The 15246-nt window shown below is 53.5% G+C and overlaps 1 protein-coding gene across 1 annotated transcript in view; it reads left to right on the top strand.

Annotated features, from left to right (window-relative positions):
* Positions 1-1676: 1676 nt before the first annotated feature.
* Positions 1677-15246, top strand: part of tnrc6c2 (trinucleotide repeat containing adaptor 6C2) — a 39007-nt gene continuing 25437 nt past the window's right edge. Inside the window, 3 exon segments of the mRNA XM_084441420.1 lie at positions 1677-1985; positions 11389-11488; positions 12126-12147. Of these exon segments, the coding sequence (XP_084297546.1) occupies positions 11426-11488; positions 12126-12147 (85 nt within the window). The 5' untranslated portion in view covers positions 1677-1985; positions 11389-11425.

The following is a 15246-nucleotide window of genomic DNA, read 5'->3' as shown; positions in this document are numbered from 1 at the left end:
TTTTTTTTGTGTGTCAAGTATGAAATGTCCTCCGTGGCGCATAGATCATTTCTGCGGCTCTCTTTTTGACACTAATAACTACCGGAGGTTGCAACATGGTCGCTTTAAAGTCATGCAAATTGGCATGTTTAGTTCTAGGCCTATATTAGTTTACTACAATAACATGCAGATGACCAAACGGCCCTCCTCCCAACATCCGAATCCATTTCATGAAAATGCAACGTTTCACACGGTAGCCTACTTTGCCGGAGGCCTACAGTAGGCTAGCCTACATTCTGCAGCGGTGCCTTCGGGCACTTTAAACCCAAGACATGTAGGCATTACCCCTCACCTCTCTTAACCCTGACTTTGAACAGCTGTTTTTTCCATTCGATCCGGGCATGTTGTTTTAATAGCTCCGGGCACCTTGCCCTGAAATAGGAAGAAACTCTCTGGTGTAGGCTAGGCTCTGTTTTTCTCATTAGTAGTCCCTCCGGTGATCTGTGGTCGGTGGTGTGGGGAAACTAGGCGTGTGTTCCTACTGGTCAGTCCTGCCCCCCCCCCCCCCCCCTGGGGACCGCTGCCCTGACCTGTTCCCACTGTGTGTGTGCAGCGCGGTCATTTCCATAAGAAAAGAGCCAAGAGAATGAACGGGGTCTTTTTTCAGAATCGGCTTTAGACGCGTTTTCAGGGCGGCAAAAAGTCGACCTCATCAATCATTTTTTTGTGTGTGAATAGTGTGGTAGGTAGCCTAGTATGTTCTCTGGGTTTCTGCACAGAATGTGATCAAGACTTTACGCTAGGTAGAGCCCAGAGCGGCGGATTTTACACCACCGTTTTATGGTGCTGCTTTTGAACAAGTTCACAATTAGGCTATTTTATGTAATCGTATGCTGATGTTTAGCACAAAAGTAGATTTATGACTGATCTAGCTGTACAGCTATAGCAGCAAGTGCTCTTGTGGGTAATAGGCTATAAAACCTCAGAAAACTGATATATGCACCCAGCACCGGGCCTATGTGGGCAATTACCTTAGAAATATGATCTGCCTGTCTATCATTTTTTGTAAGCAAATCAGACTGCCATTGTCAAGGGTATGACGGGGCGGGGCCAGCGACTGCTGTGTTGTTGGCTGGATGGGTCACGTGGGCAGGCTACTCGGGCATGGGGCCACTTCCTGCATGATTCCTGCTCAGAGGAGAGAGAGCCGAGCGGTGTTGTTAGTCTGAACAAAATGGCTGCAGGAGCGCTGTCAACGAGAGCTTAACTGAACGCGTATTATGACTGTCCACTCCTACATTTGGATTCCTCGAGAATGTACTTTCCGGGATTCATTTTTCAAGTTGCATTCGCGGTAGCCATCTCGTCGGTCAGATGTTGTTGCTAGCCTGCTAGCTCTTCAGCTAGCGACCCTAAACAAGAGAAAAAGATTTCATTTGCACTTTAAAACAAGTTGGCTTGCGCCATCGGTTGTCCTATGCGAACTCATCAGCGATTTACTGAAAACTGCCTGATTTATTTCAAAATTTGCAAAACCTTGCAACAGTCCATGACTATTGCCAACTAGTTCTAGCATATTGGCTGCTTTTTGAGTCAAATTGTTTTTCATTAGCTAGCTGTGTTTTTCGTGTTTTCTCTATATCTTGCTAACGTTACTTGGACGTTCATTGCTGTTTTACCAAGTATTGTTTTAACGTTACTGCATTTTTGCTCTAAATACAAAGTACTTGATATCTCCGGCTGACCAGCCGGTAAGAATTTACCTCGGTATTTTTGTTATGAGAAGCTGCTCGAGCGGTAACGTTAATCCAGTCGGTGAACCGCTCGAGCGCTGGACCTGGTTGTCGGTGGCGGGCTGCTGCTAACGCTGCGACCGAAATCCTCAACTAGCATTTTTACGGGTACCTGTAAGAAAAGGCATCGAAAAAATGTTTTCCCAAGTCGTTTTCTGCCATGCACCAATTCGCAATTGAAAGCTGCCAAAGCCCAACGTGTGAAGACGCAAGGTAAGGATGACATGTCTACCCTTGTAACATTACTGCATGTTGACTCTGTCACCGTCGGCTTGAACGTAGTTGGCTCAGCTAACATTATAGTCACGTTATAACGTTTCTAAATGCTATCTAACTCATCTAAGACAGACATACCTCTCTTACAAGCTTAGCTACAATTCCTTGCATTTGTTTTACATTTATGCATCAAATTGACAATGTAGGCTATAGCGACTGCGTCATACCAACTTCTAAAAATGTACGCTTTTTGTATGCACAAATGGACTGTATGTTGTAATGTAGCCTTCTCGCTGGCAAGCCACCGTCAAGTGATTCATTGATAAGTTCTCAGTGACCGGGTTTTTAGTTTTACTAATCAAAATCCGTCCGTTTTTGATCTCTAAATGTACCCGTGTGTACAGGTTGGCGGCAGAGGCTTGTATCAGTTCTGTTTTACGATTGGCTGCAATGGCTCTGGACTGAACTGGATTTTGTCAATGTAACGTTACATGTAATATGAGAAGGCTCTTGAAGTGAGGTGAGTTCAGAGGTTGTTTTCAAGCGAAGTCCATCAGCCTTCCCCAAGGTTTGGATGAAAAGCTGACGGTTCTACTTATTACCGGTGTATATGGGGTGCTGTGGCATGCCAGCTCAGTCAGTACCACTGAAAGTGCAGAATTTCTCAGTGTTTACATGTACGGTATTAGAAATCGCAGTCCTGGCCCCTTCCCATCCCTTTTTAGTGAGGAACCTGGAGTCTTTGATTGAACCGTCACCTACCATTGCTTTTCTGCTCCCTCTCCACCCCAACCCGGTCCCAAGGTGCTGGAGTACGGCTTTTAATATATCTCCTGCGTGTCTTAATTGAAGTACATAATTTTCTCCTTCAATTTATTCCCTCCTTATTTGACATCTCTGTCCCCTCTCAATCTCTCTCTCACTCTCTCTCTCTCTGCCCATCGTATCATCTCCATCGTATCATCTCCATCGTCACACACCAGTGGGGGCGATGACATGAAAATGCAGCGGATGGGGTGGTTGTGTATGCGTGTGTGTGTTTGTGGAAGGAGGGAGACATGGCTGAGAATCCTTAACACGCTTAACTGCGGGAGTGTGTGACCATTAATGTCAGGCTCAAGGCCCAGCCAGTTGGTTAATGCGCCGCCATTGTTAATCAGGTCGGGAGGTACCCTCCTCCCCGAGACGCCCAGCTGACAGCCCACCCCCAACCCGACGGCCCTCCTCTCTCCCAGGGTCGGGGGCCCTCCCTCACCCCCTCCCTACCCTTCCCCTGGAGGGAAGGAGAGAGGGAGGGGTGGGAAAAGGCCTGGGATGGGGCTCTGCATTCAGAGTGTGAAAATGAGGAGGGGGGGGGGCTCCTAGCGTGGGGGAACCGGGCGCTGCCATACGTTTTTGGATCAGCCTCACTAACCCTCCCCGCCCCCCTCAGACAGCAGCCAGGCCCAGGTCCCCCTAACAGAAGGCGGCTGGACAGTGGGGGGCTCTGGGACTCGGGAGGGCTAGCCTGACGGCGAGACATGTCTTCATGCTGTAGTAAATATGTTGCTTAGTGCCGCTTTGTGGCTTTGTGTTAATCTACACCGTACACAGGGTAATTCAGGCAAAGAAATGACTCCCATAAAAGGATGGGAGCGCTTCATTATTACGTCATAAAAGAGGCATTAGTATTTTTTGACAAGGTTCGACGCCTGAATACAACGATGGCCAGAGAACGTTTTTGACTCAGAGCAATCGCCGTTACTCGTTTGTTTTGATCTGAGTCAAACCGAGCTGAGCGGTAACCGGCAACCCTATTTCCTCTGTGAACGTCAGGATCCGTTGCTGGAAACCAAAGTAGAGTCCGGGAGCACGGACCTGACACCGGCTGACCCCGGAAACGCCAGGAACCAGAGCTGGTTTGACGCCATCAACTCCGACGTAGCTGGTGGCACGAGTTTGAGATTGGGAATCCAGTTTGATTGCAGGCTAAAAACATCTTGCTTAATCTCATGTTTATCCCGCTGCCTCTTTGTGACGGTGTAGCCTAGCCGTTAGCAACCGTGAAGGCTAGAAAGGTTAGCCTTATGCCAGGAAGAGAATAACGAGGCCACATAGGGTGCCCTGATCCTCATGACCTTGGTCTGGCCTTGGCTGTTCAGCCTCTAAACTCACTGTTGCTAGTGCTGCTGCTGTTACTGCTGCCACTGTTACTACTGAGCTGCTGCTGCTGTTTCTACTGCTTCTAGTATTGTTACTGCTGTTTCTACTGCTACTTGTACTGTTACTGCGGTTGCTACTGCTACTAATACGGTTGTGCTGCTGTTACTGCTACTACTACTGTTCCTACTGCTACTAGTATTGCTACTGCTGTTGCTACTACTACTGCCACAACTGCTACTGTTGCTATAGGTCTACAGATGCTACTGCTGCTGCTGTCGCCATTATGAGCCATTTATGAATCTCTTGACTGCGCGTGTGGGTATTTTTAAGTCTGGGGTTAAAGCCTCCACAGTCAAACAGCTGCTGCGCTGTGTGTCCGGTTTAATCGCTCAGGACATGAATCGAAAGCTGTGCGATGTCTGGCCTCCTCCGCGTGTCTTCGTCTTTGCTATGGGCACTCGTCCTTTTCCTCGACCATTTCCCCTGAAAGTAAACAGAATCAATGTCGTTTACTTCAAGGACTCCGGTGGGTAACCGTCTCGTTGTTTTCGAGGCGCGTGCGAAAGCTCCGCTCTCTCTGGCGCTGCGTACGCAGGCCCATGGCGGGGCCTCTGCTACCGCCGAGAGAGAGAGAGAGGGGGGCGCAGCCTGCGCCCGCTCCCCCGCTCCCGTCTGCTACGTGAGAGGGGGGGGGGGGGGGGGCGGGCGGTCGGGAGGCCTGGCGGGGGTGCAGGGGTGGGCCGGGGGGCGGGGGAGGAGAGAGAGAAGGGGGAGGAGAGAGAGAAGGGGGAGGAGAGGGAGGGAGGGCTGTGAGTCTTGGCAGCGATCCAGGGGAATGTCCAGTGTCGAAGCAGGGGCCTCCCTCCGTCCCTCCACCCCACCCCTTCCTCTCTCCCTCTCTCTCTCTCTCTCTCTCTCTCTCTCTCTCTCTCTCTCTATGGCGGCTAATTGAAGAGATGTGGAGCAGGAGGCATCCCATGTCAGCCCCTCACAGGAAGCAGCAGGACGTGCTGTCCAGGCGATGTGCTGTACCGGGGCCCTGCTAGGCCAGTTAAAGCCCTATTGGGTAACCATAAACCAGTTATTGTCGGCTAATGGGATTCGAGTCTTTTTAATGCTGTTTGCTGGTTGTGTGATGATGCTTTTAAGGCCATCGGTGTTGGTGCATCATCTGTTCTTTTGGCTTTCATTTCGTTGTTTTCTGGTTTGCATTTAAAAAATGCACCACAGTTCATTCTGTTGTATCCCCCCCCCTCACCACCACACACACACACACACACACACACACACACACACACACACACAAACAAGCACGCACAAGTGGAGTGCTATTCCAGGTGACGTTGTTACATTGTTTGTTCGCACATTCCTGTCTGGCAAATCCACCCCTTTCTTTTACGGAGGCTGGGTATGAATGACATTCATACCGGCATATCTTTCACCTAGCGTAATGATGACATATTCAGTGGTGCCTGGTCAGGGACTCAGCAAGTGACACACACACACGCACTCACAAACACACACACACACACACATCGTTTCTTGCTCTTCCATCTTATAGGTCTTTGTTTCCTCAGCTAAACAGAACACTCGTCTTCTCACAGAACACTCGTCTTCTCTTTCTCAGGGTTTGTATTGTGCTTTGGCTCTTGACAAGCCTCTAAAGTAGTAAAGTAGACTGCAATCGTGTGTGTGTGTGTGTGTGTGTGTGTGTGTCTTTCTTTCTGCCATGGTTGACGCTGCAAGACAGTCAATGTCAGAGCAACCTTGTTGGGAGTGTAGCCGACTGGCTCCATTCATCAGACCCCGTCTGCCTGTTTACTACAGCAGATCGGCTGCATGGCCTTGGACGGTCCGTATTGTAATAGTGGCCGAGGGCTGGTCGTGCAATTTAAAGCCATTGACAATTATTTTATGTAACTCAAGTCTTTCGCCTTATCGCGTTTTCCATTGTTGTTTCGGCCAGTAATGGACGGAGTGTCTCACAAATCGACTTGTTTCACTCAAAACAAACCAACCAAGCCGAGCGGACGTGTCCGTCCAGATCAGATAAGGCTGGATACAGTAAATCCCGGCTGCTGGCTATCAAAGGTCAGTCACTGTCTGTGCTGTCGGAGCTCGGAAGGAGGAGACGAAGCGCCGCATCCCCGCCCGGCACTGACACCCCACTGTGGCGTTGTCGCTTATCAGCCGAGGAATTTACAGGCTTGTCGACACCCACCCACCCCCCAGCTCGGGACGAGGGCGCCACACTACTACAAGGGAGCCTCCAAAGTTGTCGTGACACCCCGATTTTAGACATCCTCCGTTTCTCTCTCTCTCCTCTTCGCTCCGCTCTGCGGTACGTTTCAAATCCGTTTGTCTGGAACAGTTTTTTTTTTTGTGTGTTATATTCTCTCTTAATGAGCTGCCAGCCGAGCAGGCAGGCCAGCGCTACAGATCCACCTGCCGGGGGAATGAGGCCCAGACTCTCCAGATCTAATTTCTGGAGGAGAACATCAAAGGCGTTTTATTTATAGCTTTTCTTTTTCGTCTCTCTCTCTCGCGTGCACTCTTCTCAGTGCCTGCAGCCAAGAAGAAGAACCGACATGTACTACTCTCCCCGTTCATTGAGAAGTTCCCTCAGTCTCTCTCCTCTAGTCCTGCTGAGCTAGCGTAGCCGCGCTAGCTAGCTAGCTGCTGTTGCTCCCGCACTGTCCAAGCTGCTGCATGTTTTGACACGGGGCCCATAGTGTGTGGGGCTGGTATGCTTGCGATCGATGCCCCCTGCCCCCCCCCGTAAACAACCGCACCGTTTTCCGTCCAGCGCTGACAACCCACTGTGTTGTTGTCGCTTATCAGCTGAGGAATTTACAGGCTTGTCGTCATTGCCCCCCGTCCCCCCTCCTCCGCTCCTGCTCAGGACGAGGACAACGCTGGCCGCTTGTCTGTAATGGCGCCCGAGGAGATTATTCACCCCCCCCCCTCCTCTCCAGGTTTTAAGGGCGTCCAGGCTGTTGCCTGTGTAAAAGGGCCCGGGAGAGCCATGGTGGCTACGCTAATGTGTTAGCCTAGCCGCAAGAGCAGCTAATGGAGGGAACGGAGGCTGTCGGCTTGAGGGTTGTGTGGGTGCTTCTCGGTCTCTCTCCGCTTCTCTTCGATGCCCTCCATCACGCTCTCTCTCTCCCTCTCTCTCACCCCCCTCGCCTGCGGTCGGCGTTCTCCGGCCGTGCTGGGCCCAGGCTCTGTGTTTGCCTTGCGGCCATGACAGCTCGGGCCCTGCTCCAGGAAACGCCCCCCCACCCTCCGTCTCTCCGTCTCTCTCTCTCTCTCTGCGCACGACTGTACGGTCTGAGGCGTTTGCACCCTACTCCCCCCCCACCCCCCCTCCACACACACACACACACACACACTTCTATCCTTCATCCTCCGCTCGCTTGCTTTTAAACACATCTGGTCAGGCGCTCACTACCGAGGCTGTTCCGTCTCTCTCTCTCTCCGCCTGTCGTCCTCCATCCTGCTGCGTTTTTCCGCCCGTCCTCTCCCCAGTGAGGTATCTCTCCCTCCTCCTCTAACTCCCTTCACACACTCCGGGCTTTTCTCTTCACCCCCGCCTGCCTCTCCGACTGCTGTCGTTCCTAATTGGTGTTGCTCTGCCTCTCCTTTCATCTGCCTGTTTCTCTTTCTCTCCCTCCTCCCCCTCCTCCTCCTCCTCCCCGGGGTGTGCAGACAGCTCCTGGCGTCTGCTCCCGACGTGCGCTCCAATCAAAAGCCGCCTCCCGCGCACGACTCCCTCGCCGACACCGGCTCTTGAATCTGGATTCCGCCGGGTTCCGCGCAAAGCTCATGAAAGAAGGGAAGTTATACTAGAGAAACGTTCTCTAGCTCTCCAGAGCGAGTTCACGGAGATGCTCGGATGCTCACGGGAGACGGCAGAACGCAATATGGCGTTACGATTTGACGAGCGTCGGTCGTCCCGAGTCTAGACGGAAGTTGCGGCAACCTGTGACCCAGACGTGGGAGCCCGGCCCTGTCCCATGTTAGGAGGTCAGACATGGAGCCTGTCCCATGTTAGGAGGTCAGACATGGAGCCTGTCCCATGTTAGGAGGTCATCGGTCTCGTCTCCCTCCTTCTCTGCACCCCTGGTGTAACTTGAACCCCCAGACCCGGCGTGACTCTGGGTGGGTGAGGGCTGGGGGGGTTGACGGTGTCAGCAGCACCCGAGACCATGTGGAGAGGCACGTAGAGATAGAGGCATGCGGTCTCTCTGCCCTTGGTTTTCACCCTACACTGTGCTGACACGTCTCTCTCTCCCTCTCTCTCTCCCTGTCTCTCTGTCTCCCTCTCTCTCTCTCCCTTGCTCCCTCTCTGTCTCCCTCTCTGTCTCCCTCTCTGTCTCCCTCTCTCTCTCTCCCTGTCTCTCTCTCTCCCTCTCTTTCCCTCTCTCCGTCTCCCTCTCTCTGTCTCCCCCTCTCTCTCTGTCTCTCTCTCTTTCCCTCTCTCTCTCTATCCCCTCTCTCTGCTCATCCTTTCCCTTTAAATTTGTATCTTGCCCTCCCTCCCTCCCTCCCTCTCCCCTCTCTCTATTCCCTCCGTCCCCTATCGCGCCACAACCTGCCCCCCTCCCCCCCCCGGGGGGTAATTAAAGGTGTGTTGGAGGCTGTGTAGCACCTCCCTCTACCCACCCCCCCCCCCTCCCCCTGTTGACTAATCCTCCTGAGAGGATGAGCCCCCCCCCCCACATGAGCACTTCATGGAAAGCCGTTCTGTTTAGGTCCCTTCAATTTCCCTCCGCCGTCAGAAAATCTGTAGCACAATATCGGCAATCGGCACGCGGCGCATCGCAACACGGCACGGTATCCCGGAGCAGTCGGCTGGCTAGGTTAGATACAGGCCGGCTAGCCTGGCCCGTGGGCTCGCTGCTGTGAGCTTCCGGGGGCTTCCGGGAGCCCGAGTACATCCTCCGCTACCACCGCTTCTATTTGCACCGCCGGTCGACGCGCGCAGCCGTGAGTAATCCCCGATTCAAATGCCTCCTCCCACGCAGCGTTCCCCCGGAAACGAGGTAAACAAATATGTGTGGTATTATTACTGTCGTCATAGCTACCGCCCGCCCTCCTCCTCTGTGACAGCAGTCGCCAGATGGGTGCGCTCATTTCGGAACATCTGGGAGACGACGACGATTAGGCCACGGGATTTTGTGCCCGGAAACTTCCGGCGCGCACACGGGGTTTCCGGATATTTTTAATACCCCACCCCGACCCCCAATCCGACCCCCACCCCGATGCCTCGACTGCCCCCCCCCCCCCCCCAATCTGATGGCGAGGGCATCGTTTCATCGCGATGAGCATCAACACCTTCCTCATCATCGCCACCTTCTCACAACCCCCTTCTTGGACGGGATCCAAGAAATATCGGCGGACGGGCGGGGGGGCTGGTGACGCCCGCCAGGCGCACGAAGCACTGCGATTGGCTGCGGGAGTAACGACGAGGGCGGAGGTGCCAGCCTATAGGCTCGTTAGAGCCGCGTAGGGGGGGCGAGAGGAGGGAGCGAGCCTCGTTAATAGGCAGATTTGAGAGACGGCCGTCTCTCTCACACACACACACACACACACGTACACACGACGTCCAGCTCCCAATTTATTGTGGTAGGGGCAGCCTCAATGCCCACTGAGAGATACTGGTGTGACACAGACACACACAGCCCCCTCATAATGAAGGTGTGTGTGTGCGTGTGTGCGTGCGTGCGTGTGTGCGTGTGTGTGTGTGTGTGTGCGTGTGTGCGTGCGTGCGTGTGCGAGAGAGCACAAGTGTGAAACTGTCCTCTCTTATTACAGCTATGGCAGTCTTCCTCAGTCTCTCTCTCTCTATGGTGATTGGCAGTAGTTAATGGCCGTCTCGTCTTTCCACTAGCTCTCTCCCTCCCCCTCTCTCTCTCCCCCCCTCCCCCTCTCTCTCTCCCCCCCTCCCTCTCTCTCTCTCCCTCCTCTCGTCAGTACTGCCGTCTAATGCAGTTCCCTGTGGTGATCCTCTCCGTCAGCCAGAGCCTGCCCATCTATTTGATTGACAGCTCCCTCCCCCTATCAGTGGGCAGCACAGCACGAGGGCAGCCTATCATTGTACTCCCTATTATTGTCATTCGACAAGAATGTATTCATGTTCATATCCGGGGCCCCTGTGGACACCGTCTGTCTCTCTGCAGCTACTCTGTCTGTATGTCTGCCTGCCTGACTGTCTGTCTGGCCCTGAGGACACACACCGACCGCCCCCCTCCACTTGGGTCAGTCAGATGCTGCTAGCGTGTGTGTGTGTGTGTGTTTGTGTGTGCGTGTGTGTGTGAGGTCACAGAGTCTGTTGGAGATGGTTCTGTTCCTTTCGCCGACATCAGAGTAGCACAGTGGCCTTATTGTGCAGGACAGGGCTGTGTGTGTGTTTGCGTGCGTGCGTGTGTGTGTGTGTGTGTGTGTGTGTGTGTGTGCGTGTGTGTGTGTGTGTGTGTATGTGAGAGAGAGAGAGGGAGAGAGACACAGAGTTAAACAGGACAGTGTGATGCCAGCAGAGTCACAGCACAGCAGGCAAACCACAAGCAGAGCTGGGAGGAAGACCAACAGTTTGGGGCCGACATGGACAATGTTGACCAATTTGTCAGGCCACTAAAATCAACGCCCAGTGACCAGCTAATGGCTTTGTCCAGTAGGGGCCGAACCTTTCAGGACACACACACGCACGCACGCTCTCTGCGCTGTACAGTCATCGCGCTGTTAATAGTTTCCAGGAACGGTCACCAAACTCCAGCCAAAAGAAATAAAGGCTGAAATAAAGTTGTTTCTCTGGCCCTGCAGCCATCTCATTTTCCCCACGGCCAGAGACTCGCTGGAGACGGGCCCTGGGAAACGGCTGCAGCCTCTCGCTCGCTCTCTCTCTCTCTCTCTCTCTCTCCCTCTATCTCTCTCTCTCTCTCTCTCCCTCTATCTCTCTCTCTATCTCCATCTCTCTCTATCTCTCTCTCTCCATCTCTTCCTCTCTCTATCTATCTCTCTCTCCCCATCTCTCTCTCTCTCTGTGACACCTTGGGCCGCTTCCAAAGTGCTGAATGTTGCGGCGTTCCAAGGCCCCCCTTCAGAAAGTTCTAGTGCCTCTGACCCTCAGCGAGCGCGGAGGGAGAGAGGCTCGGGGGGAGACAGCGTAGGTGTCTCTCCTTCCCCGCAATGAACTCCACGCCTCTCACGGCCCCCCTTAAAACCTCTCTCTCTCCCTCCTCTCTCTCTCTCCCCCCAGCTGAGGGAAGCTAGCAACACGAGAAGTGAACCATTTGATGGAAGAAAAGAAAAAGAAAAGGCCAGAAGAAAAGACCAAGAAGGACGCTGCTCCGAGAAAGGTGAGCGCATCTGGAGACGCTCTCGCGCGCACGCACGGGCCTTACACACACACACACACACACGCACGTTCACACGTGCACCGAGCCAAAAACTGCTTTTCAGCTGGCCTCCCCTCGGGCAATGTTCCGTACGTGCTTGTGTTTGGGTTTGGGAGCCGAGCGGCGTTTAACACACAGACACACACACACACACACACACACCGCAGTCAGACCCAGTAGAGTGTGTGGGTGCGTGCGTGCGCGTGCATTTCCTCGACTCCACGTTCCTAAGTCGTTCATCGTTACAGCTCATGGATTTTGAACACGCCTGGCAGTTTCTTTTGTGTGAACTGGGATGTGGGCAGAATCCAATTTGGCAGGCTTGTTTCACTGCAGTGTAACCACTTAGCTGTTGGACATGCACACACACGGAAATACTACATTTGCTGAGCCGTTCCCTTCCTGATTCTAAAATGAATCCTTCCGCTCGGACGTCTACTTATTAAGTTTTTATCACCACCTTTTTATGGCACCGGCCCGAGGTGGTGGCACGTTAATCATTAGTTAGAATTAACTCCTGTGTTTACAGTTTCTAACCCGTCTCTCTCTCTCTCTCTCTTTCTCTTTCTCTCTCTCTCTCTCCTTGTCTCTCTTCCAGGTTGCTGATCCGAAAACCAAAGGTGAGCTCACAGCCGCATAGCTTTCTAAAAATACACGAATGCTTTCGGCCCTCGTCTGCTTATCGTCTCTGATTCCGAGAGCGTCCGTGAACCCCACGAGCACGTTCGCCTGCGTACGCACGCACGCAGAGACGCGTGCGCCTCACTCATGCTCGCTCGCAGCGTTGCCTAACGCGCAGCGACACCCTCCCAGGGCCCAGTGGAGCCGGAGCCTGGAGAACATGGCGCCCACATAGCAACGCGGGGGATGGAGGGTAGGGAGAGCATGTTTCCCACCGGGTGATAAACTCATGACAAACACATGACGATCTCTGTAGCGTGAATTGCTTCTTCAGAATCAGTCTTATTGCCAGGTAGGTTTTTACACATGCTAGGAATTTGTTCTGGTCGGTTGGGTCAGTGGGTCTTCAGTGAGTGGGTCCAGGGGCTGGTGAGCTTCCGAGGACCCTAGGCTTGTCTGTGACAGATGCTTCGCCCTTGTAAGTAATTTTGCTCAAAGCACTTCAGAGAAAGAAGATAAAACTCAGATAAATAAAATCTACCCATCAACAGAATAAATGGTTTTCAAAACGTAACCAGACTTGTTATCAAGTGAATTAACCTAATCCGTGCCAGATCCATATTTAGAGGTAGCTAGCTAGCTAGTTTAGTATTTCACAAATTAAGAGTTTTTTTGTTATTTGATGAACGTGGGCGCTGATATTTGAAAATGAACTGAATGGGTTTTCCTTTTTGTTTGTTTTTAGAACAAGCCAAACGACTGCAGGGGCGAGTGATGTGATCAGTCTGCATCCTAATACCACTAACACCGTTAACCACGGCAACCATAATAGAGGGATGAGGACAGATGATGGAGGGATGAGGACAGGACAGAGGAGGGGATGGAGGGATGAGGAGAGGACGCGGGGAGCACGTGGCGTTCAGTCAGCAGCGGCGTGAGGAGGAGGACGGCGGTCCGTCCGAGCCGTTCTGGCTTCCCGCGTCACGCGACCTCCAGTCGGACGCACTCCGTTCCACAGTCGTATGCCGACGACAACGCGGCCGCGCAGGTGTGTGTTAGCTTAACGCCGCGCAGGTGTGTGTTAGCTTAACGCCGCGCAGGTGTGTGTTAGCTTAACGCCGCGCAGGTGTGTGTTAACTTAACACCGCGCAGGTGTGTGTTAGCAAGCGCCGTGCAGGTGTGTGTTAGCTTAACGCCGCGCAGGTGTGCGTTAGCTTAACGCCGCGCAGGTGTGTGTTAGCTTAACGCCGCGCAGGTGTGTGTTAGCTTAACGCCGCGCAGGTGTGTGTTAGCTTAACGCCGCGCAGGTGTGTGTTAGCTTAACGCCGCGCAGGTGTGTGTTAGCTTAATGCCGCGCAGGTGTGTGTTAGCTTAACGCCGCGCAGGTGTGTGTTAGCTTAACGCTGCGCAGGTGTGTGTTAACTTAACGCCGCGCAGGTGTGTGTTAGCAAGCGCCGTGCAGGTGTGTGTTAGCAAGCGCCGTGCAGGTGTGAGTTATAACGCCGGTCTGGTCCACGCTGACGCCCGTCAGGACATCTGGTGTCATCGAAGGCTTCTGGGTTTCTGTTTAATGCTTTTGTGTGTGTGTGTGTGTGTGTGTGTGTGTGTGTGTGTGTGTGTATGTGTGTTGGTCTGTCTGTCACTTTGTGTGTGTGTGTGTGTGTGTGTGTGTGTGTGTGTGTGTGTGTGTGTGTGTGTGTGTTGGTCTGTCTGTCACTTTGTGTGTGTGTGTGTGTAAGTCACCCTGGCTCAGACACACACTCAAACACCCTCCAGGCCGTTGCCCCGGCAGCGCCGGGTCCGTGCACAGCCCGGCCATCTGGGCGTGAGCGTCGGCCGTGTCGGAGGTCACCCTGGTTTACCTGACCCCTGACCCCTCATTGAGTCAGCCTCATTATGCCCTCAGCCTGGGAGGCGCACACACACAGTGAAAAACCGGTCTTCACAATCGCAGGTTTGTAAGGCATCCAAGGCTAAACCCATTGTCCTTAGTGGAGGTATTATGAAACTATTACGTGTGGGTGTGGGTGTGGGTGTGGGTGTGGGTGTGTGGGTGGGTGGGTGGGTGGGTGGGTGCGTGCGCCCGTGTGTGTGGCCTGTACATGTGTGGAGTATATTTGGAGCGTGACTGAGTGGTTCTACCGTGTGATGGCGGAGCAGGGAGGGGGGGGGGGGCAGTATGCCGCTGACGTGGGCCGGTGGAAAGACACCTGGCCTCAAGCATCTCGCCGGCGCCGGCGATAAATGTCAAAAGACCCCCCCCCCCCCCCCCAACTCGGGTCACGTCCGAGTGCGCGTCTCTGCCTGTGTGTGTGTCCGTGTCTTTGTGTGTGTCTCTTTCCGTTTGTTTCCGTGTGTGTGTGTGTCCACGTCATTGTGTGTGTCTCCGTCTGTTTTTGTGTGTGCGTGCGTGTGTGTGTGTGTGTGTGTGTGTGTGTGTGTGTGTGAGGCCCCTGGGTGGAGGGCAGGAAGGCTTGAGGAAGCACGGGGGTCATGGAGGACGTTAGTGGAGCTGCTGGGGAAGCCAGACAACACGGAGCACAGGGTACTGAGAGACCCAGAGACGAGGCAGAGAGAGAGAGAGAGGGAGGGAGGGAGGAGACAGGGAGAGGGAGGGAGGGAAGGGAGAGGAGGGAGGGAGAGAGAGAGGGAGGGAGGGAGGAGACAGAGAGAGGAGACGGAGGGAGGTAGGGAGGAGAGAGAGAGGGAGGGAGGAGAGAGTTGGAGGGAGGAGACAGAGAGGGAGGGAGCTAGGGAGGGAGGAGAGAGGGAGGGAGGGAGGAGACAGACAGAGAGGGAGGGAGCGAGGTAGGGAGGAGAGAGTAGACGGAGAAAGAAGGGGGGATAGAGGGAGTACACAGAGAGAGGGAGTAGAGAAGGAAGGAACAGAGAGAGGGAGGAGAGAGGGAGAGAGGATGGAAGGGTAGAGCGGGTGTGAGGGGCCCCTGGAGGGCCGTAGAAGTGTATGAAGGGAAAGGAATGGAGGCAGAAACCTTGGAGAAGAGAGACCGACTCAGACCTGCGCCTAGATGGGAGTATTACATTCAAACAGCCTTAGTACTACTGAGTATTACATTCAAACAGCCTTAGTACTACTG

The sequence above is a fragment of the Borostomias antarcticus genome, assembly GCF_949987555.1.
Source record: "Borostomias antarcticus genome assembly, chromosome: 7".
Classification (NCBI taxonomy): domain Eukaryota; kingdom Metazoa; phylum Chordata; class Actinopteri; order Stomiiformes; family Stomiidae; genus Borostomias; species Borostomias antarcticus.
This window is presented reverse-complemented; position numbering and strand designations above follow the sequence as displayed.